The sequence below is a fragment of the Coenobita brevimanus genome, chromosome 40 (genome assembly GCF_032717465.1).
Source record: "Coenobita brevimanus isolate Jiangsu-jjx chromosome 40, ASM3271746v2, whole genome shotgun sequence".
Taxonomy (NCBI): domain Eukaryota; kingdom Metazoa; phylum Arthropoda; class Malacostraca; order Decapoda; family Coenobitidae; genus Coenobita; species Coenobita brevimanus.
This window is the reverse complement of record NC_136993.1, coordinates 18,027,512-18,053,191: the sequence shown is the minus strand read 5'-3', so window position 1 is coordinate 18,053,191 and position 25,680 is coordinate 18,027,512. Positions and strand designations below refer to the sequence as shown.

Genomic DNA, 25,680 nt, shown 5'->3' with positions numbered 1-25,680 from the left:
AATAATAAGTGAATGATGCTTATTAAAAGTTCATTATTTAAATAAACATGTTCAGTTCATTAGTTTACACATATTTCAATACGCAAGCAAACTGGTTTTCCCTACAAAATGAAATTTTTATATTTCTGTACATTTTCTTCTATAGTTTACAGGTATGGTGCCTCATAACAGCAGTGGTTTTTCTTTTACCATAAAACGGAGATTTTTGTTGAATCGAATATTCTCGAAACCCTGTGTGCTTATTTTTAAAATATCGATTTAGATTCCTTGTACCAACAGGATACCCTAATATTTGGTAGACACTTGAATTCCGGAGTAATCAAAACGAAAATATAGGGGGTAAAATTTGTCTTTTTTTTCTTTCACACATTCGTTAATCATACCATATTGTTCAGCTTGTTACTGTTATTTTTTTCTTTTAACGGTAGGTGAGGGGATGCATCTTCCACTCACTCGATGTAGTGCTGCTTTCGGGTGACTGACCTTTCCTCTCCTCCATCCTTCTTTCCTTTCTTGCTATTAAATCTTTCTTTCCTTCAGTTTTTCCTCTTCCTTCTTGCTATGGGTGACGAAACACTGAGTGACGAGCCAAATGGATTCCTGTACACCAGGAAACCATTTACTGCTCTGGGTGGTAACCATATAATCAAATTATGGTGCCTGGTGGTTTAGTGGGTAATAGAGGCGCTCCAATAGGATTGAGCCTGTGCAGGTTCATATCCATGGGGTTTATTGCTCACGTACTGCAACTAAGGAATAGGTGAGGCTGGTCACTCATCTTAAATGTCAGGGCCAACTTGCCTAGCCCTGGGCCCCTACGAAGCTCATGGGGCAACACAGGATTGGATGATGAATGTTTTTTTTTTTTTTTTCACGGTTTATTCCTCCTGGGCTATTACTTTTTCGATATATCTGTTACCATACGCATTTTCACAGAATACTGGGATTTCTGGTTGTAAGTCCAGATAATGAGAAGGAATTGAATCACTCCAATTTCCAGAAAATAGGCTAAAGGTAAATAAAACGTACCATACTTGTCGGTATTCTGTTCATTGTTATAATACACTGGATTAGGAGATGCCAGTTCACATAACGAGTATATGGGAGAATAGTGTTTTTTTTTTTTTTTTTTTTCATTTAGATCCCGTCTGCTTTATACAGAATGTTTTTCAGGCCTCCGCAAATTAGTTTCACCTATTTTCTGTAGTAGCGTTTCCTGCGCCTCGCAATCAGCTCTGCAAGAAAGATCAGGATGGCGAAAAGGTAGCTGAGGGCCAAGATGTAGAAGGCTCCCTGCATGTGGTCAGTGTTTAGTGCCACCACCTTCCCAGTGTCGCTGGCCCCAACACCGTCTGCTGTCCCCCTTTGTGGTTGCCTTCGCTTCTAATGGAGCGATAAATTGAATCAGACGAGCATGAAAACAAGACAAAGTTTGCATATTTTAGATGCAGTGCAGTAAAAAATTTACAAAATTGGAATATTCATGACTATACAGGCCTGCACACACACACACACACACACACACACACACATACACACACACTATAGATGCGAGAGAGAGGGGTGACGTGCCGCACAACACTCCTCACCTGGCCAATCTTGGCTACAAATGGCCATACCTAAAAAGTATCTTTATATGGGTCACGCTTTATACTAGGTCCAACTAAAAAGTGTTCTAATATAAAAGAGAAGTTTAAGTAAAAGTGTTGTTCCAATAACAGAATACTACAAAGTAGTGCAGATGTGCCGAACAAGCAAATCAGCTGTTTAACGTTTACTGTTTGGTCTATGACGTACAGGAATGCAAAACTGTTAGTAGAATGACGGCTGAAAAGTCACACTATCGTGACCATGAAATAGGATACAAAAGCCCACACTGGCAGACGAAAAAAGATGTATTCCAAACAGTTTCGGCGACAGCTGTCGTCCTCTTCAGTGGATCTACAGACCAAGAGTGGTACATACAAATGCTGAGAAGCTGCTTATATGCAGGGTGAGGACACGTTTTCCCAACCACACCTGACGTGACCTCACTTGACTCTCCCTCTACTCTGTCCACGACCTGAGTGAGGGATTACAAGGGGCGGCAAGGACCTTGCCACTAATCCTCTCATCACTGGATCTAATTTATACATTCCTTCACTATGGTTAAAATTATTATATCTCTCTACAGTATACATACAGCTTCCACAATCCTACGTTTCTTATAGTTACTACATTTGTACAATATTTGGCTAGAATTCCAGTCGATTCTATGGGCGTTTTCCGAAGAGTGAATGTACACTGCGTTATTTATGTTGCCTATCTTACAAGCATACTTGTAAGATACTGCATATAAGCAGCTTCTCAGCATTTGTATGTACCACTCTTGGTCTGTAGATCCACTGAAGAGGGCGACAGCTGTCGCCGAAACTGTTTGGAATACATCTTTTTTCGTCTGCCAGTGTGGGTTTTTGTATCCTGCTAGTAGAATCTTTCTGTTAGTGCCACAAGATGACCACCATCTTTAGCAATGCAAATTTGGAAGGAGTAAGGAAAAGGGATGAAAGTAGAAACCAGGATGATGATTTCTACCAGGAACTGGTGGAAATGGAGATGCACAATAAACTGGTAGAACGAGTGAACAGATTAGAGAAGGTATTTCAGAAAGAAACAGATGAAATTAAAAGGCAGTTGCAAATGCAGAAGGAGAAAATGAAAAATTAGTAAAGGAAGTAAACAAGAATGACACAACAATAGAGGAGCTTTCAGTTAAGGTGGGTACACTTAGAAGGATGATTAGTGAAATGGCAAGCACGGTTGTCAACAATGAGAGCATTATGGAAGAGTTCAGAAATGATACAGAGACAATAAGGCAAGCAAGCACTCTCACAGATCATAGCAAGGATATTGAGATGATAACCCAGGTGAATGAAGCGATGCAAAGCAACAAAAATGATGTGGAAACCACATATGCTGAAATGGTGAGAGTAAAGAAAGACTTAGAAACAAGAGTCGAAGAAAAGAGATTAAAAAGGAAGGGAAAAAATACTCCAGAACAATCCAAAATTGGTCAAAGATTCAGCAGACATCAACAAATCTAGAGTAATCACTGGTATAGCGGAGGAGGAAATAAAAACAAGATTTCAAGAGACAAAAAGGAGATAGCAAATGTAATGAGCATATTGAAGGAAATAGCAGAGGAAAGCTGTAGTAAAGACGTAAAGGAACACAAACGGCTAAGGAAATATGAGAGAAATAAATCAAGGCCACTTAAAGTAACCTTTCCTGAGTGTAAACACTGTGGAGTAAATACTGAAAAATGCAAAAAACTTATAGGAAAAGAGGATTTCAAAAATGTATGGATAAAAAGATGCATAACTCAAGAAGAACTGTGATTACTAAAAGAGAAGAGGGAGGAGGCAAAAACAAAGAATGAGGGCAGATCAGAGGAAGAGAAGAACACATTTTTTTACAAAGTAATTGGATTGGAGGTATGAAAGTGGTACATAAACAGGTGGGAATAAAAAGGAGGAAGGTAGTAGACCCAAGTCATGACAAGTATGTAAGCAAGATGATTAAGTTGATGTACTCTAATATAGAGGAATGGTATCTAAATTACTAGAGATGAATGATTATAGTATGGAAAGGAACCACATAGTGTTTGCTTAACTGAAACAAAAATAACAACAAGGATATCAAACGATACCCTAAATCTAGAGGAATACAGTATTTGGAGAAGAGATAGGAGCTAAAAAAAAAAAGAGGAGGAGGAATTATAATATCGCGCATGATGAGTCAATGTGAGTCATTATCTCTGCAATCTGATGAGTAACCAATGACACACTATGATTCAACTTCCCTATGAATGGTTGTAGAAACTTTTCCTGTAGATGGATTGCATCAAATTTGGTTGAGTCAAAGCTGAGGGTGGCTAGGTCTAGGCCAAATGTATGGCAACACCTGGAAGGTTATTGAAGGGGCAAGCGGCCTATATTTAGCTCAGTGTTCTCCTGGCAGTCAGCTTCAAAGGGTGTGTGAGCACGTTTCCTACTACTGCACGATCCATACCTTACATGTATTATAGTGATATTGTTTTATACAGTGCAGTGTGCCTGTGAAGGTTTATAAGTATTTCTTATATATTTTCAGAGAGAGCCAGATTTGAAAATTTCTAACCGATTTTACTGTTCTCCTGCTGTTTTACACTATACCTAAAAATGTCTCTCAAGGGCTGATCTGAGAAAGAGTACACGAGGTACTTGCTGAGTGGAAGTGAGTGAAGAAAGCAGTGAAAGTGAAACGGAAAGTGAATATGTTGAAGAGGAGAGAGTGAGGGGCAGGAAAGCGAGGGCTAAATCTGACCCCAAGGGTGATAAGCTCAAAGCCGCAGTCAAGGCCGCGGCAATTAGCACAACAGATATAGTAGCACCATCACTACCACCACTCCTTTCACCATTGCCACCACTGGCGTAACTACTCCTGTCACTACTGCCATCACTCCTAGGACAATAATATTGTCACCTTTGCCACCACTTTTGTGACAACCACCATCCCTGCCATCAGTCCTATGACCCCCGACACCACTGCCATCACTGCCACCAGTCCTGCCGCCACTGGTATTACGCTTGCCACCACTGGAACCACCCTGACCCTCGAGACTGAGCCGCATTATCGCCATCTTTCTTCCATCCCCTTACTGCAAACACTGACCTCTTTCCCCCCACAGTCACCCTACACTCTCACCACACTCCAACCTGCCTGCATCTCACCACCCATCCAAGATATTTCCATATCATCTTCCCCTGCTAAATCAAGAAAGTCACTGTTCCCTTCAGACTTCATTCCTCCTGAATATAAGCCAGCATCAGCAGCAGCCGCACCACAACCATATCCTCCACAACCATATTCACCACAACCATCACCACCACAACCATCTTCATCAGAACCATCAACACAACCATCATCACCACAACCATCATCACCACAACCATCTTCATCACCACCATCACCACGGTCACCTGAACCTTCATCCACCGGGCTATCATCAACACAATCATCATACGAGGGCAGTAAATCACATCGCAAACACACACACACACACACACACACACATAGGCTGTGATCGTACCTGTCCTCCTCTCTGCAACGCCATCTCCTCTCAAGAAACATTACGATGCTGCTTGAGGACGTGAGTAACCAGTTTATTTGTCCTGTTTTTGTACTATTGTACTGTAAAGCATAATTTTGTGTATACTATGTATTCCTCATAGGGATAATGTGATGCATTTCACTGCTATTCTCTCAGTCATTTTACTCTTAAAACACAGGTTCCATAAAAAATCTGAAGAAAGCTTGATCAAGCTGATGATTTCTTATTTTACTTTTTTTTGGAGAGGAAGAAGAAACCAAAGGCTGAGCCCGCAAAATGTTCCAATAAAAAAAATAATACAAAAGAGAGCTAATATAAAGATCCATTCATTTCGAGATGCCTGGATACACTGCGTTTGAAAGGCTGGAGATCATAGGAAGTAGGAAATACAGACAGAGGGAGACAGTTCCAGAGCTGACCCATTGCATAAATGAAGGACTGGGAGTAACGGTTAACTCTTGCATTAGAGAGTTGGACAGAAATGGGATGAGAGTTTGTTGCTAGACAGGTGCTAGGCGCCTGCCGTGGAGGTGGAGGGATGCAAGCACACAGTTCAGAGGAGCATTGACCGTCGAAGTAACGAAAGAAGAGAGATAAAGAGGCAACAGTGTGGCGAAGAGACAAAGGTTGAAGGAAGCCAGTAAGAGGAGGAGAGTTGATGAGATGAATAGCCTTTGACTCCACCCTAATGAGAAGAGCTGTATGTGGGGAGCCTCCCCACACATGAGAGTTGTACTCTAAACAGGGGCAAATAAAACCCATGCATAAACTCAACAACTGTGCAGGGGTAAAGAAGGCACGGAGTCAGCTTGGCACACCTAATCTCCTGGATGCAGATTTTACAAGATGCAATATGATCTTTCCAAGACAAGTCTCGTGTGAATGAAACCCCAAGCATGTTCAAGGATGTTGCAGGATTGACCTGGATATTATTAAACATTAGTGGGTACTCCTGTGGAAGATTTTGATGGGTTGATAGGTGTAAAAACTGAGTCTTTGATGCATTAAAAACAAGATTATTATTACCCCAGTCAGAGATACAAGCCAAGTCAGGCATTAGGTTTGCCATAGCCTCATCCCTTGTTGTGCATACTTTTGTAAAGCAACGTAACCTATGTGTGCAAATAATTGGGGAAAAGTTACAAAAGACGAACCTACTCAGCCTACGGGTCGGAGTGTAGATGCTGTCACCGTGGGCAACCCATCGTAACTTTTCAAAATTCATTTTCTCAATAACAATAAGGGTTATAACACTGTGAATTATATCATGGGCTTCCTTAACCTTTGGGATACAAAACTGGATAGAATTTACATATATGTTTGTTACAGTGTCATTAATAACATAAGAAATAATAACCAAATCAGATCGTTTTTAGTTGATTTTTGTAGTAGTTTTTTTTTTTTTACTGGAAAACTATTGGACGTATCAACTTGAAACTTTCTCATATGAAAGATCGTGAAATTCTGCATATAGACATGTCCTTTGCAATTGCGTGTCACAGGAAAAAAATTTCACGGTGATGTTGGGAAGTTATGAGAAGCTAGTTTTCACCTAAATAAGGTTTATTCTGGCTTCATTTCTGTACATTTATTCATCGGTTTTATGTTCTTTTTTCTTATCTGATAGAATAAACATGAACGAAGATGATGGGAAGCAATTTATTACAATACAAGCACTTTTCCTGGGTAAATTGGACCATAGAATTTTTTCCCTTGCCTCACGAGCAGAGCCAGCCTTAGCGAGGTTTTCGTTCTGTGTTGTGGAACCAAAGCGTATTGGTAATTTATGTTGTGCAAGAGGGTTAACAAAGAAAAATCTGTAAGTCAAAGAAATAGAACTAGATATACCCTCACAGGCAGAACTGATCGAGGTAGAGATTAGTATGTCTGAAGGGAAAGTAACTGTGGCAAATTTATACATGCCACCCATATAAAACATTTGGGAAAAAGGCGAATATAAAGTCCTAACAGAGAGCACAAATCAAAATTTAAGAGCATTACTACATAGAATGAAGGAGAAATCTGAAAGAATTATACTATCTGGACACTTCAATACAAATACAAATTGGAATACTCTTGATATAAAAAGCCAGGAAAGCTGTTACGACCAAAAGCTCCAGGACCTTGTGCGGGAGTTTTTCCTAACGCAACATGAAAAAGAAAGCACCAGAAAAAGAGGACTTGATGTACCATCAGTACTAGATCTTATAATTACTAGGCAAGAAAATGATATTGACAATATTATGTATCACCCTCCATTCAGCAAAATCGACTACGCAGTATACAGTTGTAACTTCAGGATTGCATAACAGTAATGAAAGTTACAAAATGAGCCTTTACTACAAAAAGGGCAACTATCATGACCTAAAGAAATATTAGAAACAGATTGGGAAAAAGAGCTTAGAGGACAAGATCTGAATGTTATATATAGAAAATTCTGTGAACTTTATGCAATTGGAGTCCAAAATTACATCCTTCGGCACAAAGAAGCAGAAATGAAAATAAAGAAATGGTTTAATAAAGAATGTAAAAAATCAGAAAAAAGAGACTTGTTGTGGAATAGATACAGAAGACACAATAGTGAGAAGGCGTATAACAACTATAAACAGGTAAGAAACGAATGCACAAGAATAAGGAGAGAAGCCCCAAAACAGTTTGAGCAGCACATCATAAACAAAAGTACTGATCATCCGAAGCTATTTTACAGCTACATCCGAAGCAAGAGTAAAGTAAACGATAAAATACAATCCATTACAGATTAAGGGATTCTCATTATCAAGAGAAGGTGATAAAATACAATCCATTATGGATGAAGGGATTCTCTAAACACAAGAGAAAGATATTTATGCACCACTAATTCAGAATTTCCGAACATTTTTTACAGAAGAAAATAATTTTGAGAGGGATGATATGGAATATGTATGTGCACACATATTACCAGATATACAAATATCAGAAAAAGAAATACAGGAGGAGTTAGTAAAGTAGACATAGGAAAAGTAAATGGTCCAAACGAAATTTCATGTTGGGTGCTACATGACTGTGCAAAGGAATTAAGCAGACCATTATCTTTAATATTGAAGGAATCTTTGGGTCAAGGTAAACTACCTGATATTTGGAAGAAAGCAAACATTGTCCCCTTATTCAAGAATGGGAATAGACAAAAATCCACTCATCTACCGACCAGTATCATTAACCAGTGTTGTAAGGTACTGGAAAAGCTGATAAGAAAAGTTTCAGTAAACCATCTAGAAGAACACAATATGATAACAGAAAGGCAATTTGGTTTCAGAAAGGAAAAATCATGTGTTATTAACCTATTAAGCTACTGTGACAGAACTGCAGAAACATTACAGAAAAGAGAAGGATGGGTGGACAGTATCTATCTAGATTTCAAGGATGCATTTGAGAGTACAGCACCAAAGACTGTTTTGGAAACTGTACCATCAAGGAGGAATCCAAGGCAAACTGTACTATTGGATGCAAGATTTTCTCAGAAAAAGAGAAATGAGAACACTACTAAGGGGAAATTACTCATCATGGAGGGAAGTGACTAGCACAGTTCCACACTTTCAGTGCTGGCACCTATTATGTTTTCAATGTATATAAAGTTCATAGATAGTAATATTGGGAATGAAAGCTGTTTAAGTATGTTTGCTGATGATGCAAAAATACAAAGGAGAACTACTAACACAGACTCTTGTAAAGAGCTACAAGAAGAATTAAATAAACTCCATGAATATAGTAATACATGGCAAATGGAATTCAATGTGGACAAGTGTCATGTAACGAAGTTTGGTAAAAGTGGGAAAAGACCAGATTGGCATTATAGGTTAGGAAGTAAAACCCTACACATATTAGAATGAGAGAAGGACTTAGGTTTGATTATCAACAACAGACTATCTCCTGCTGACAACATAAGTGAGAAGGTACAGAATATGTACACCCTGCTTGGAGATATCAGAATAGCATTCACATACATAAATGAAGACATGCTGTGAAAGATAATAACATCTTTCATCAGACCAACCCTGGAGTATGCATCAGTAGTCTGGAATCCTCATCTCAAGAAACACATAGATAAGATTGAAAAAGTACAAAGGGCCGCTATAAGATGGGTACCAAGCTTAAGGGATCTAAGCTATAAGGAGAGACTAGAAAAACTGAATCTGCCAACACTACAGGAGAGAAGGAAAAGATGAGACATGATTATGCTATATAACTGCATATCAGGGAAGGAGAAAATAGACATATGTGAATATATAACCTATGGGGAAGCATCAGCAAGAGGACACTGAAAAAAAGAAAAATGCATAAAAAAAGACGCGATAAAGACGTAAGGAAATCTAGTTTCCCAAATAGGGCAATTGATCAATGGAATGGACTACTGAATGAAATAGTGTGTGCCAAAACAATTCATGAATTTAACCCGCCCCGTCCTGTCGACGTATGGGTACATTGCAACGATTTGCATTTGCCAGTCCCTGCGACGTACCGGTACGTCGTGCAATTGCAAGGTCCCTAATTTGCACAATTTTCAATTTCCGAGTGTGATTTTTCGTACGTATACATGGGACACCTTCCTCTATTCCTCTACAAGATGCCAAGCAGGGACAATGCCTTACACCGCATAACCTCCCCCCTCCCCCCCTCACGCCATTGTCTCGGCAATTCACCTGTTACCAGTGACCTGGCCAGTAAAGATATTCAGGGCCAGTGATTCCCCAATCGATGACAATGTGGAGGACAGTGTTTACATAGCATTAGAGGAAGAAACAGTCAGAAATGATGATCAGGTAATGTGGGAAAAAAAGGTCATGAATGGTGATGAGTTAGTGAGTGAAACAATGCTTATAATGCCTATATTACTGTTTGAGAACCAATATACTCTTGTACTACATATAAATTCGTACCAAGTAAATAAATAAATACTGTTTATGAGTGGATAAAATAGTTACCCTCCCATAGAACTCGTTTTCTTTGGTGCCAGCATGTTAGAAAATCCAGTCAGGTAAGGAGGAACTCCTACCTGGATTGAGTATTTTAAATCTCAGGTGAGCAATTTCTCTATGAATTTTCGATGTTTCTCACCAAAAGCAAAGGTTTTAGCCAAAAAAAAAATTTTCGAAAATACCTCAGGATTGGGGGATGTCGGAGGTGCGGAAAACCTCGGGACGTGACGGGTTAAGAAGTATGATGAAAATGGTTTAAGACACGGGACAGTACGAGCTTGACTCATTCTTGTAAAGATACAATTAGATAAGAACAATTAGGTAAGAACACACACACACACACACACACACACAATGTTATAACTGTCAGTGGTGCAAACAAAGCCATATTTTCCATCTCTCTATCTATTGCCAGATGCCTTAATCCCATAAGGGGTGGCCACAAACAAATTGCCTCCATGTCGCCCTGTCCTCCACCATTTCACTGCCCTGCTCCCGGCTCACACACCCCTCTCTCATATACCTCTCCACTCCATCCCTCCATCTATCTCATCTTTGGCCTCCTGTACCTTGTCCGTCCCTCCACCTCACTCACATACACTCTCTTTATTTAGTCTCTCACTCTCCATCCTCTCTACATGGCCAGACCACCTTAATATGTTTCTCCTAACTCCTCCTACCGCATCCACATCCATACCACAATGCTCCTTCAATTCCTCATTTGTCAGTCTGTCTCTCCATGTACTCCACATGTTCCTCTCAAATTACTCATATCCCTCCAACAAGGTCCATGCTTCACTTCCGTTCGTTAAAGCTGGTATCACAATACTGTCATGTCGTAACTTTTTCACTTCCGTGTTCACTTTCCTGTTTCTTATCACTGCTTTCAAAGAACCTGCAACCTTTTTTCCTTGTTGTACCCTATCAAGCACTTCACCCTTTAAACTTCCATCCTTACTCATCACACTACCCAAGTACTTAAACGTACTCACATTTTCCACTTCCTCTTCATCCAACCTCACTGTACATTCAGTGACTTCATTTCTTTCGAAGACCATAACTTTAGTCTTCCATACATTCACCTTTAGAGTCTGTTTCCTACACACTCATCCAAACTCATTCACCAAGTCTTGCAGCTCCCCTTCACATTCACTTAACAACACAGTATCATCTGCAAACAACAGTACAGGGAGTTTCCACACACTGCCCTCTTTCATTAGGGCCGCTCAAACATTCACTGCCCTACCTTGTATCTCCTTTATAACCCCATCCATGAACAACCATGGAGACATGACACATCCCTGTTTCAGTCCGACCTTCAGATTGAGAAATTCCCTCAGTTCACTATCCATACGCACTGCAGCCTTAGCACCCTTATACATACTCTTCTCTGCATTCAACAACTTCCCATTTACTCCATAATTCTGAATACTTTCCACAGTCCTTGTCTATCTACGCTATTATGCTTTCTCCAAATCTATGAAGGCCGCATACAACTTCCTTCCCTTCTCTAAAAACTTTTCCGCTAAAGACCTGAGAATGAATGTCTGATCGACACAGCCTCTAAATTATACCAATACTATGAAAGATGATTATAAATGTTTTCTTTCAAAACACGAGAACAAAACTACGATATGCATGTTCTCCTTCATATCAAGGGAATAAAAACTAGTCTTTGATACTAAAAATCTAGTGTTTTTCACACATCTCACAAAATGCAGGAAATTCCATTGCAGCACTTTACGTGTTCAGAGTGTAATATGTTACTTCTGTTAAACGTACTGAAATTTCACAAAACTACATGGCGATTATATAGGTGACTGTGCCGTAACGGCAGACAAGAAACAAATGGGATTGCAGGCGGGGATTAAACAACAGGCTCTGGGGTGCGGCAATATGGCCAATTTAGCAACCATTGCAAAATAACTTCATATGAATATCATCATCTTGGAACTGATCTGACAAGCCTACCTACAAAATTATTTTGCTCAAATCATGCTTCTGAAATTACTGTGGTCGAAATCTCTTCAATTGGCTTGATACCAGCAGCTATACAAGCTGGACTCGCTCTTGTCAAAAAATGACTGAGTTGCTAGTTAGTCCAGTAACCCAAAACCTTAGCGTTACGCGCTACTTTCGACTATTATTTTTCTTCCCTCCATTTCCTTAGCCACTGTCGGCCTACACTGGATTTCAAGAGAGAGAGAGAGAGAGAGAGAGAGAGAGAGAGATTGGGCCTTCCAAAGGTGCTACTACCATCAGGAAGTGCATGATTTTTTTTGCACAGTAGAGAACTTACTTTGTTTCTGCAATTAATCTGGCGGGGGGGGGAGGGGATGAAACATTATAGAAAGCCTAATATCCCATGAAAACTGCGTGTTGTTACGTCGAAGAGAGACTTTGTGGTGTGTTGTTGAAAATCCTGCTCATATGATGTACCTCACATTCCCCTGGGGTTGACTCATGAAGTAGCACGACACGAGTTTAAAGAATACACGAATGACTACAATGGACAGAATGGATGAAATGTTAGTGGAAAGCGATGACGTTAAGTCTTAATTACATCACTGATGGCACATGCGAAATTTTACTCAGGGTCAGATCAGTCTATTTTTCTCAACGTAGGGAGGACACCTAGTAGAATAGGGGCTACTGAAGCTTACTGTACATCTAACCCCGCCAGTTCGTCAAGTCTCCTGTAAACTGAATTAAATTGTCTGAAGACAGGAGTTACATAATAAAACGCCCTTTGAATAAATATGTTAAGGCAGGGAATGTATTGTAGGACGATGTGGCTCTGCATTTTATCATTTATCAGCATCGAGTAGTTCTTATTTTATTTGAAAGGATCACTGATTTTTTCCAGTTTCCTAGAGTTTGGTCATATTCAATGAACCCTGCTTAGTTGCTGATATAATAATAAGGATTTGTTTGTCCCTGTATAAATATAGGCTACTGCCAATGTTTGGGAAATGCTAAGAAGTGAAGAAATGAAAAACAGAAGGAGCAGTGTATGTAATGGAAAAACTGAAAGCGGCGATACTGTGCGGGATCGCATATAATGTATATAGTGTGAACAAGTGCTCGTGGGCCCTTGGGGCCCCTCGCACTTGCTCCTGCAGAGGACTCTCACGCTGCTATATTTTAGCTATACCTGTGGGAAAAAACTTCTTCGGAGATCCTATGCCGGGCGCCTGGGGCAGCGTTTTTTGGTCAAAATGTGGTCGCTCATTAAATATAGTACAAGATTTTCAATCGTGATGGGACCAAGTTTTTTCACATCAGTGAATTTTTTGCGATTTTTGTGCCAGTTCTGGTGCGACTTGCATGTGTAGTTTCGGCTGCCCAAAATAAACACACACACACACACACACACACACACACACACACACACACACACACACCTGGTGCTATAGTATATTAGAAGAAATAAGAGCCAGATGGCATTTACGAAGCCGATGAATGGCGTTAAGGCTGGAGGGAAGGAGGGATTCAGATGGAGAGATGGTATAGAGAAGGGTTAAGAGAATTGTATATGCAATTAAGCACAAAAGCTGACCAGCTGTTGTTGTTGTTGTTATTGCTGATGTTAGGTAACCCTGGCCTATCTGTCCAAGCAGACCCATCAACTTCAGGCAAAGAAGCGCCCCAACAAGGCCATCTCTTGGAGTGAATCTATGTTCCCTTGTGGTATATAATGTCTTCCCACAACAAAACGCATGATGGAATGCGAAGGATTGGTTACCAAATGGGCGCTTCATTTGCATCTCTCCACCCAGTTAGCAAGGGCACCAGAGAAGCCATCACTTTACCCCGTTATTTGGTTATAATGTTACACTCAGCATTGTAATGGTTTCCATTAGGCTTGTCATTCAGGGTATTACAACCTGATTTGGAAAGAAAAGTAATAAAAGTGACAAAGGGATGGGAGGAATAGAAAGGGAGGGGGGGGAGACAGTAATACATCTATATCTATCTATCTTTATATATATATATATATATATATATATATATATATATATATATATATATATATATATAAGGATGATGGAAAAAGTAGGCAGCATCACATCTAGCGAGTGGATGATGGTCACTACCACCTACCACCTGAGAATTAGACAAAGAAAATATACTGCAAACAATGAAATTGGAAATATACCTGAGATGCCGTTCTTACTGTCTCGTCGAACCAGTATGACAGCATACCACTCTGGACTATGTTGTTAACTACTTCATCGATCCTGGGCTTGAGCGGTGAAAAACTTTGTAATCCCACCGCTAAACTGAAGGGCCACGCACATTCCTGTGTACACAGAGTCAGCAATGCGTCAGTCAAGTTTTGAATATGACCTTCGAGAAATATAAAGTAAGTGTTATCCATTACTTTACACCAGCCCTTAATATTATGACAGTCACACTGTAATTGTATTTCAGTTATCAGTTTCCTGTGAGGGATACAGACGCTATAAGACGATACAAAGAAAAAATGTGGTGTCAATAGATCCTTGAATGAAACCGACCCCATCATATATCCTGTTGACAAGAACATAACAGAATCATACCATTGCCCATCAAAGGTGTAACATATCAAGTGTTTCAGCCCAGTCATTCCATTCAGGCACTTGGTTATTTGTTAATTATTTGTCTTCATCATTCATTGCTGTATCAATGATATGTGCTGTCTTGTGACCGATTATAGTGGTATCTTTTCACTCTGTGCGACAAACCCATTGAGGGTTGTATTCTCAAAAGGTAATGCTACAAGGCCTAATGCAGTAATGTATATATATAAACATTACCTATCTGTCCATCTCTCTATCTATCTATATCTATATACGGTAATCCTTGTACTATCTGGACGCCCAATCCGGACTCCCCACTTACCAGACATTTTGGGCCCGGGACTTAGTAATCCCAAATGGCCCAAAAAACACAAAAAATTCCCAAAAAATCCAACTTCCCCCCCCCCATAATTTGAACTTGGTGCACGACACGGACCAGCTATGTTTTGGTGTGTAGTTCCACCAACATCCTCTAGAGCGCCCCTGCATCCTCCCCACTTCCTGCCTGTCTTTCTTCGTGAGTACACGCTCGTCGCCATGGCCACCCACGTGCTCACTTTTGTGGTGGTGCCCTACCTCCTGCAGGCTCTGCTGTTCCTTTCCTACCACTTCACGTGTGTGTTGATGGACCCGCTGCCCGAGAAGAGGAAGCAAGTGGTTCTGACTCTGAAGAAGAAGAGGGAAACATTGGGCAAGGTGGACGCTGGATGATCAACCTCATGCATCCTCCGTGAATTTAACCTGGCCCGCTCTACATTGTTTGATATCAAGTGGTCCCAGGGCAAACTCATGCAGTACACAGGTGACTTCTCATCGAAGAACAAATGCAGCATGGAGAGGAAGATGATGTTTACTCCATGGTTTGCAGAAACTGACCGCTCCACGTTGATTTGGTATCATCAACAACGTGCTGCTGGTGTGCTGGTGCATGGCACGGAGTTGAAGGCTGCTGCTGAGAAGTTTGCAAGATTTCACGATACCCCAGACTTCAAAGCATCCGAGGGTTGGCTCTTCACTTTCAAGTTATGGCATGGACTTACCAACAGTAAGGCTCATGGCAAAGCTCTGGAGGCCAGCGAGGAGGGAGTAGAGGAGTTTCGGCAGAAGGTGAAGGGCTTGATCAACAGGGAGGGCCTCACTCTTGGTCAAGTCTACAACGCTGACGAAACTGGTCTATTCTATCGCTCTTTGCCAACGAATACTCTAGTCGAGGAGACAGCGAAGTGTGTACCTGGCTGCAAACTCCGCAAGCAACAGTTATCTGCTTTGTGTTTTGCCAATGCTAACATCATGCACTTGCTCAAGACCGTTCTTGTTGGTCATGCAAAGCAGCCTCGGTGTCTTCGTGGGGTGATGGATATCCTTCCTGTTGTTTGGTAACATTCTGTGAAGGCTTGGTTCACAGCCAGTCTTCAAAGACTGGCTCCTCTGCCATTTCATCAAGGAGGTCATACATTACTAGACGGAGAAACTGGGAATCCCACATGACCAGGTAAAGGCCCTCCTTTTCTTGGACAATGCACCTGCACATCCATCTGACAAGGAATTGGTGGCTAAGATTGACCACATTAGGTGCATGTTTTTGCCACCAAATCGACTACTCTCATCCAACCAATGGACAAAGAATTGATTGTGGCAATGAAGAGGCTGTACCGTAGGAAGTTCCTCGACGAGGTGATGGTTGTTCTCGAGGATGAGGATGAGCGCAGGGAGGGATGGGATACGTAAGGCCAGCGGTTGGAAAACCTTCGCCGCTGCAAGATCAAGTCTGCCATTTACAACTGGGCCAGTGCATGGAAGGAAGTCCCTGTCAAGACTGGAAAATGGTTGGTCTCGTCTGCTTCTCAGAGCCGATGTGTAGCACAATTTTGTAGGTTTTGATGTGGGTGACTTCCATGCTCGTCTTCGTGCACATGGCGACGATGTTGATGTGGACGAAATGCGTGAGTGGTTGGATGACGACGAGGGCGATCCTGGATATCAGATCATGTCTGATATTGAGATCGCATCTTCAGTTGCAGGTACAAGTACCCAGCTTGAAGATTCCAACGAGGAAAGTGATGATGATGCGGACTCCTCTCAGCGTGCCACTACTCCAGCCATCCCCAAGCTAAACACTCTCCGAGAGCACCTCGTGTTCGTTCTCGACTACCTGGAACACCCAGACTGCGACAGGGAGATGGGACCCTTGGGACTTGTGCAGGAAGTGTGGCTTTCAGGCAGTGCATCATTAATCACCAGAATCGTCGTTCCTTGCGTCAATCAAGATTGACACTTTTTTCAGACCCGTGACTCCCACTGTGCCCAGCCCTGGCTCCACACCACTGCCTCCACAAGACAGGCCTTCATCCTCTGAGCCACTGCCAAGCACATCAGGCACGGTGGAGTCGCCACTGGACGTGAGTTTGTGCCTGTCTTCAGAGTTGTCTGCAGTGGGTAGTCCATCACCATGTCCCAGCGATGCACCCCTAGGCCACCTACATCAGCTACTCTCAGACTCTGACAATGAATAGCAAGAACTCGCCACTAGACCACACGGGAATTTACAGTGTTGTGCAGTGAAAAGAACAGTGTGCAGTGTTGAGAAATTAGAATTCTGAGTGTAAAGACCTAAGTGCTGAGTGCAACACTGATTTCATGAATGTACAATGGAGCGCAAATAAGAACAGAGTGCGCAGTGTTAAGAAATCAGAATTCTGAGTCCACAGACCTATGTGCAGAGTGCAACACTGATTTCATGAATGTACAATGGAGCGTAAATAAGAACAGAGTGTGCAGTGTTAAGAAATTAGAATTCTGAGTGCAAAGACCTAAGTGCAGAGTGCAACACTGATTTCATTAAGGTACAATGAAGCGCAAGTAAGAACTGAGTGCGCAGTGTTAAGAAAATAGAATTCAGAGTGCAAATGACTAAGCTTAGTCCAATACTTGATTACTGCAGGTGCTTCAGGTACACCTTCTTACTGTCAGAGTCTGAGAGGAGGTGGGTTATTCATCAGGAATGCCATGGACTTCTTGTAAGTACCCAGAATGTTTCATATCGTACTGCATTTTCCATACTTACCTCTAAAACCTCATTCTCTGGGTCCTTTGCAATTATTTCACTCTTTTATGTCCCTTACTGGTGTGAATAGGGTTTTAAGCACTATGCAGGTCCAGCAGGGAGTTATGTAGTTGTTTTTCTGAGTTAGGCTAGGTTAGGGTCCATAAGTACCAATCCAGGAGCCATGGACTTGTAATTTGGGGAGGCGGTGGCTGAATCGGTAGAGAGGCGGCTTGCAGTCCTGATGGACCCAGGTTCGAATCCTGGCTGGGGCAGGGGACAGTTTAAGGATTTGAATTTCATAAAAAGCAGACTTTCCTAATCTACCAGATGACCCGCCGACATGTCGTAAAAATACCCCCGCTAATACCAATACACCAGTCCTGTATGAGACAGCCCTAGCATGTATTCAATATGGACGGTGGGTGTTAGCGCCGAAGTGGTGACATGTGGAGGTGTAGGAGGACTACTGGGCCTTGGGATAGGCTACTGCCCCCAAGATATAGGCCCTGAAGCCTTTGCCCAGAGTCGGACACATAAAAAAAAAAAAAAAAAAGTACCCAAAATGTTTCATATTGTTCTGTATTTGCCATACTTACCTCTAAAGCCTCATTCTCTGCTTCCTTTGCATTTATTTCACTCTTTCATGTCCCTTATTGGTGTGAATAGGGTCTTAAATAGGTGCTATGCTTGTCTGGTAGGGAGTTATGTAGGTGTTTTTCTTGGTTAGGCTAGGTTAGGGTCCATAAGTACCAGTCCAGGAGGCAGGGGCCCACTTTCTGGACAGAACCACGTTCTGGACATGCCTTTGTCTCTATTACATCGGATAGTGGAGGGATTATATATATATATATATATATATATATATATATATATACCAGATGCCTTAATCCCATAAGGGGTGGCCACAATCAAATCCCCTCCATGTCGCCCTGTCCCCCGCAGTGTCACTGCCCTGCTTCCAGCTCACACCCCTGTTTCTCATATACCTCTCCACTCCATCCATCCATCGCATCCTTGGCCTCCCCCTCCCTCTCCCCCCTCCCCCTCACTCACATACACACTCCTCGTCAGTCTCTCACTCTCCATCCTCTCCGCATGGCCAAAGGATATATATATATATATATATATATATATATATATATATATATATATATATATACCGTCAGACCTCTACTTACGAAGTACGGACTTATAAAAAAAACCGCTGATACGAACAAAATAATTTCCAAGGGTAAAAAAGTAAAAATAATAATAATAATAATAATAATAATAATAATTTACCAATTCAGTCCACGTGCCAAGTACAAGTCCGTGGTCCACGACAGATGCTGACTGTGTGCTCCTGCTTTCCTCTTGTTTGGAAGCCCACAGCATTGTTGTTATGAACACAAGTCATATCAGCTGTGATTTTTGTCACTGAGATTTGATTATTTCCCCCCAAATGTCTCAGAAACGGAAAAGTAGTGAAAATGGTGATGGTAGCAGGAGAAAACGGCATGCAATTACAATGGAATCGGAAGTGGACATAATTACGAGAAAGGAGAGAGGTTGAGTGATGTGGCACATGTGTTGAAACTGAATCTCTCAACCGTAGGAACAATTTTAAAGGACAAGGAACTTTTCTTTTGCAGTACTGTACAGAATACATAAATATATCACAATCTTTGTATTTATGCTTGTTTATAATAAACAATTATTGCATGAAAATAAGGGCCTACTAAGACTGAATGAAGTTTAAGGGAAAAAAACGACTTACGAAAAAAAAAAACCCGACTTATGAAAGACCTTCAGGAATCTATTATTTTCGTATGTTGAGGACTCCCTGTATGTGTATATCTATAAGTATATATATATATATATATATATATATATATATATATATATATATATATATATATATATATATATATATATATATATATATATATATATATCTATATATATATATATATATATATATATATATATATATATATATATATATATATATATATATATATATATACACACACACACACACACACACACACAGTAGGGCCCCCATTCATGCGACAATTTGGTGGACAAACAAGCACGCATAAATGGAAAATGCAGAAATCGAACCACAGGCCTTATGGGAAAAATGGAGTTTGGTGGACAGACGATCCCCACTTTAGGGGTTTGACTTATGATTACCTGTTATATTCACACTCACATGGACATTAATACTCCTCCATTATAAAGAACAATACTATTTATTCAGACTAAGGTACAATAATAAACAAAGAACTTCTCCATCTTTACCACTCGGTCATCTGTAGTGTAGCTGCGAGAGTCTAGGCCAGACGACCCATAGGCATTCATGCTTTTCAAAATTTCCACCTTGTCCTCCCAAATTACTGTCACTGATGATTCACCCAACCCCATAGCTTTACCGATGGCTGTATTACCCTCTCCTGTCTCTTTTCTCTTGATAACTTCCCTCTTCATCTGTGGAGTGTCCCTCCTCGACTTAACGGCATAATAGCAGCCAAACAATATGCAACTGAGACTGTGCGAAAATAAGCGAAATTGTGCGACCGGCAAACAATCATGAGGTCCATGGAGGACAAGCCAGGGGCAGACTGAGCACAATGTTCAAATGGAAGGAACGGCGGAAAACTGCCCAACCCTGAAACTGACTTACAAGCAGCGCAGTAGCTAGTCTCAGCCAGTGGTGCGAACTCCACTCATCCACTAGTGATGGGCGATACTCACTTTTTCTGGTAATCGATTATTTTGATTACTTTTGTGGTTAGTAATCGATTAGTAATTGCGTATTTTCGATTACTTTTACCTTAAAATAGATATTACATGAATATATTGGTAAAGAATAAAGGATAATATTTTACGATCTTCGGTGAATTCTCTCTCTCTCTCTCTCTCTCTCTCTCTCTGTCAGCTGGCGCCAGCCAGGCCACCACAGCATCGCATAAAATGATGGAGTGCATGCATAATTGCGTTTCTCCCCGAATTTATGCTGCTATGTGTAGCAAGCCACGTAAAATGAGTTAATTTCGCATAAACTGATAATTATATATTGAATGAACATTTTGCCGCTCGCATAAATGGAGAAGCGCCTAAACTGAACATCCATAAATGGGGGCCCTACTGTATATATATATATATATATATATATATATATATATATATATATATATATATATATATATATATCTTAATCTCAGAAAAGGCAGAGGCATTGCAAAAAGTGTTAAATAACCCGAATAGAGAAAGGCTCAAAGAAGGGTTATAGATGAACTGGAAAAAAACTAATGTTCAATCCATATACACCAAAGAGCGTCATCAGAATAAGCGCAGAAATCCTTGAACAAGTCAAGGAGTACAATTATTTGGGGCAAATACTAATATTAGCGAAAGATCATGATAGTGAAATAAAAAGACACATTACAATTGGATGGAAATCTTTCGGTAAACACAGAGACATATTGAAAAGTAGCTTGCCAGTTTGTATGAAACGAGAAGTATATAACGAATGTATAATTCCAGCTGTAACCTACGGTTGTGAGACCTGGAAACTGACAAAATCAATGGAAAATATATTGATCCGTTCTCAAAGAGCAGTGGAAAGGTCAATATTACTAGTATCTTAAGAGACAGGAAAAGATCAACTTGGGTTAGAGAGCAGACTAAAGTCAAAGATATTATGAAAGTTAAAACAGAACAGAAATGCAGGTGGGCAGGCCATGTAGCAAGAAAAGGATAACCGATGGAGCAAGAGGCTGACTGACTGGACACCATGAGATTGTAGGCGTAGCAGAAAAAGGCCAGACAGGAAGTGGAGAGATAAGATCAAGGAATTCGCAGGGAAAACTTGGCAAAAATTGGCTCGGTCAAGAAATTCGTGAAGAAGGTTCGGGAGGCCTTTGTTCAACAGTGAACTTGTAATGGCTGATGATGATGATTATATATATATATATATATATATATATATATATATATATAGATATATATATATATATATATATAAATATATATATATATATATATATATAGAGAGAGAGAGAGAGAGAGAGAGAGAGAGAGAGATAGATAGGGAAATAAATGAAACATACTGACCTTCATAACACGAACAACAGGAGTTTTGTATTCACTATTAATTTTTGTAGCGGTAAACTGGAGGTACTGATGACTGGACATGTAACCTGCTCTACCATCTGTCACCCAAGACTCTGGATCAGAAGGTATCATGATGTAGCGTTTGAACAGCTCCTGAAACGTTATCAGCATTTTTAAAATATTAAGTAATGTTGTTGTAGACGTGTTTTTTATTTTATACTTCATACCTACAGACAGTTTTGAAACTTTGGAAAGATCAGTCCCACAGAAGGGACTGATGAAGGCTGTATTTCATTCCTTCAGTTTGAAGTTTTTCCAAAGCTGACTTAAATTATCAGGCGGTGAGAAGAACATATGCAAATATATGTAACCTGGCTGCAGCGGATCCTTTAGCTTTCTGTCTGGTTTTATACACAGTATTTTGAAGGCTATGACCATCAATATACAGTAATTATGCAGGCAGTGGCAGGTAAATTAATTAGACTCTAACGAACAGTAATAAATATACTTTTATATCATCATTCGTGGAGCCCATCATAAGGTCAGTGTAAAAATGACCAAAGCCAACTATACTGAGGTCTGACTCCAGATAATCTTTGAATGTGTCAATGGTGCGAGGTTGGCGTGTGACGGTGAGGAAGGCAGTAAGGTTGGAGCAGTAAGACACTCCCAGCACCATCGTGTAGAGCCACAGGAAGGCCACCACCACCCGGCTGCTGTTGGTGTTGGGTTCCCGGGCAACTGGCTCGAGCAGGTGTATAGCGATGGCGTGTAGGTAACTTGACATCATAGACTCCAGGTAAGAGGAGTGGCCAAGACTGCAACAAGATAAAATCAATTTGTTATATGAACGGTTCATGGATTTTATATTTATGAATTAGGTATCGCTTCAGTTACTCATGTTAATCATGTACTGTCCTCAATACTTCCATGTACTACAATAGTTAGGCACTGAATAATGTACAAATTTATAGTCCAACCGTATTACCAGAAGTTATATATGCGGGGGAGTTCAGAATGTTTGTCTATACTCAATTTCCTACACTAACAGACAGATTGTACTGGAAGTAGTCACAAATGAGTCTGAAAAACCTAAATGATAGCTAAAAGGGACAATAATAATAAAGAGCAGAAGTCTCTGTTAGGCTAACTCTCTTAGTCAAATTTTGCTTTGCAGTTAACTGTAATCGAGAAATTTTTATATAAAATGTAAAAAAAAAAAAAAAAAATGGTTCAGTCAGTTCAGCCACATTTAAACAGTGCCAGTAATGTAAAAAAAAACAAATTCTGTACATTATCAGTACTTGCACCATATGAGGGACACACATTGATATGGTTTTGTTTGTACCGGACTTACAAATCAAGTTTCAACGTGTTATCTTTCTATTGTAATGTGTGTTTTGATATTTTTCCATGACCACTCTCATATTCTTCGGAGTGCTGCTACAAAATGCACCACAAAATGCTAACTTTTCATTTATTTTGTTAATATGGCATCATAATAACTTGTAATTTCACACGTTATAAAAAATTAATCGCCATTGTTCTACGATTCTGTACACATTTTAAACATGATAGTGCCTCTGAGGTGGATGATGGTGATGGGGAGAAATGGAGTTCCTGCTTCACCAGCTCTCAAAACTCAGACCTAGCTGCTGACCGTTCACCTCAGCTGAACTTTCTGTTCCAGTAACATGGAAAGTAGACTAACATACTCTCCTATACATTTTTCTTTGTTTGCACCAAACTACCTGCACATTACACACTGTTCTGTCTAGGTCATGCAGCACCCACCCTAGGAGTCTCATAGCTTCTCTGTTCCTTCTGTGCCGATCACTCCCCACCGTGTCCCGAGGGTGGGCTACTGGCTTCTCCCCAGGGTGACATTTTGTCGTTTCTTCTCATCCAGTAAGGCCTCCCTTCCTCCTCAGGTTTTATTTTCTCTGTTTTTAGAGCATGCCTCTTCTCATGGGGACTCCATACCAGTTTATACTGATGGATCTAAGTCTGATGCGGGTGTGGGCTTTGGTGTGGTGTTTCCCACCTTCTGTCGAGGTGGGAGCCTCCCTGTGACTGCTTCTGTTTTTACAGCTGAGCTGACTGCTATTTTATTTGCCCTTCAGATTCTCTTCACTCTTCCCCACACTGCTTTTACTGTTTTTAGTGACCCACGAAGTGCTCTTTCTGCAATGGAGTCTTTTAATCCCTCTCATCCTTTGGTTTTATCCATTTTAGAGTGGCTTTTCCTTTTAGGGCGTCGTGGACGTCGTGTGGATTTCTGTTGGGTTCCAGCTCATGTAGGAGTGGCAGGGAATGAACGAGCTGATCAGCTGGCCAAGGCGGCAGCGGCTCGTCCCCCTCTTGCACAGTCCCCTCTGTATCGTCTGCCTGCTGCAGATATGCGCTCCTTTATTGCCTTCAGAGTTTGGTGCTGTTGGCAGGAGCATTGGGATGCTGTGGGTGCCAATAAGTTGCGCTCGATTTGCAAGGTGGGCTCATTCAGTTACCAGGGCTTCCCTCGTCAATGGGAGACTGCTTTGTGCCGCCTCCGCATTGGCCACACCCGTTTCTCTCACGGTTTTTTAATGGAGAGGGCTCCTCCTCCATTCTGTGATGACTGTCTGGTTCCCTTGACTGTTCGGCACCTGTTGGTGGAGTGTCCTAGTCTTGAGGATTTACGGCGTCGGTTCCTCTCTGACCACCAAACGGATGGAGGTGAGTATCATCTTTCCTCCGTGCTTGGGGAGGATGCCTGTGCCTTGGGAGGGGCAACCCTCTCCTTTGTCAAGGAGGCAGGACTTCTTAAAGATATTTAGAATTTCTCCTTTTTTATTGGCTTATCCTCTATTTTTTGTTTTTTGCTTTTTACTTCTTTGTTATACGGCGGCATATGACCCTGGCAGTTGCGCCGCCATGATTATTATGGAAAAAAAAAAAAAAAACCCTAGGAGTCTCAGGGAGGGGGGAGGAAGGAAACTCACCGGTCATCTGCCCCTCCTCAAAAATGATTAACCCGCTGCGTGCCAGCCAACGTGGGACCTTCATGGCACTCCAGTGCTGGCCAATTTTTGACTTTTTTTTTGCTAGATAAGAATGAGGAGAAAACATGGAGTACAATCATAAAAGTACTCACAGAAGCCTAAAAGGTCGAATTTGAGGTCGTCTCTCTCACAGTGCGCGGCTGAAATATTCATAGTAACGCCCATAGGCTTCAATGGCCACCACCAACACCCAATGAGTTGAGGTACATCTTCGTTTATTTCATGAGTAAGTTTCCCAAATGATCCAGGAACTCTCTCGGAAGGTATATAGATGATGTGGGAATTGTCCCCAAGCATTATTATATGCGGGGGCACATTACGACATTTGAGTGAGTGGCATTTTTCCGATAACTTTCGTATTATAAGCTTTTCTAATTTCCACATAAATGTTTGCCCACACATATTTTACATTTGCTTATTTTTTCTAACAATGAATTATTCATCCACATTGTACTGACTATGTGTGTGTTTCCTCGAAGACACAAGAGACATTACACAAGTTATATGCGGTGCTACCCAAAAGTTCCAGTAATTTGAGAAGAGGGAGCCAACCCTTTCCAGTTTTGTCTATTGCCACTAGGAGGAGTCAGCAGCAGCCCTTGTGCATCAGTGTGGCCCCGGCTATGTCTGTGACCAGACGTGTTGTTGAACTACACTTACTATTGTAACGTTGTGTGTGGGTGGTTTGGTGGTTTTGGAATGGTGGACCAATGGTGCAGCAATGTCAAGTCGATGTTGATCATTTTCTTTGATATCCAAGAGATTGTTCACGAGGAATTCATCCCTCCTGAGGAGGCGGTAGCTCAGTCGGTAGAGAGGTGGCCTGTAGTCCTACCGGACCCAGGTTCAA

The 25,680-nt window shown here is 41.0% G+C and overlaps 1 protein-coding gene across 1 annotated transcript in view; it reads right to left on the bottom strand.

The window, feature by feature from the left end:
• Positions 1-1,194: 1,194 nt before the first annotated feature.
• LOC145396975 (ionotropic receptor 21a-like) overlaps positions 1,195-25,680 on the bottom strand; it is a 188,895-nt gene continuing 164,409 nt past the window's right edge. The window contains exons 11-14 of the mRNA XM_080270205.1: positions 22,298-22,607; positions 21,790-21,942; positions 14,243-14,386; positions 1,195-1,383 (exon numbers count right to left, since the gene is read on the bottom strand). Coding sequence (XP_080126331.1) covers positions 1,195-1,383; positions 14,243-14,386; positions 21,790-21,942; positions 22,298-22,607 — 796 coding nt within the window. The remainder of the gene's footprint in view (positions 1,384-14,242; positions 14,387-21,789; positions 21,943-22,297; positions 22,608-25,680) is intronic.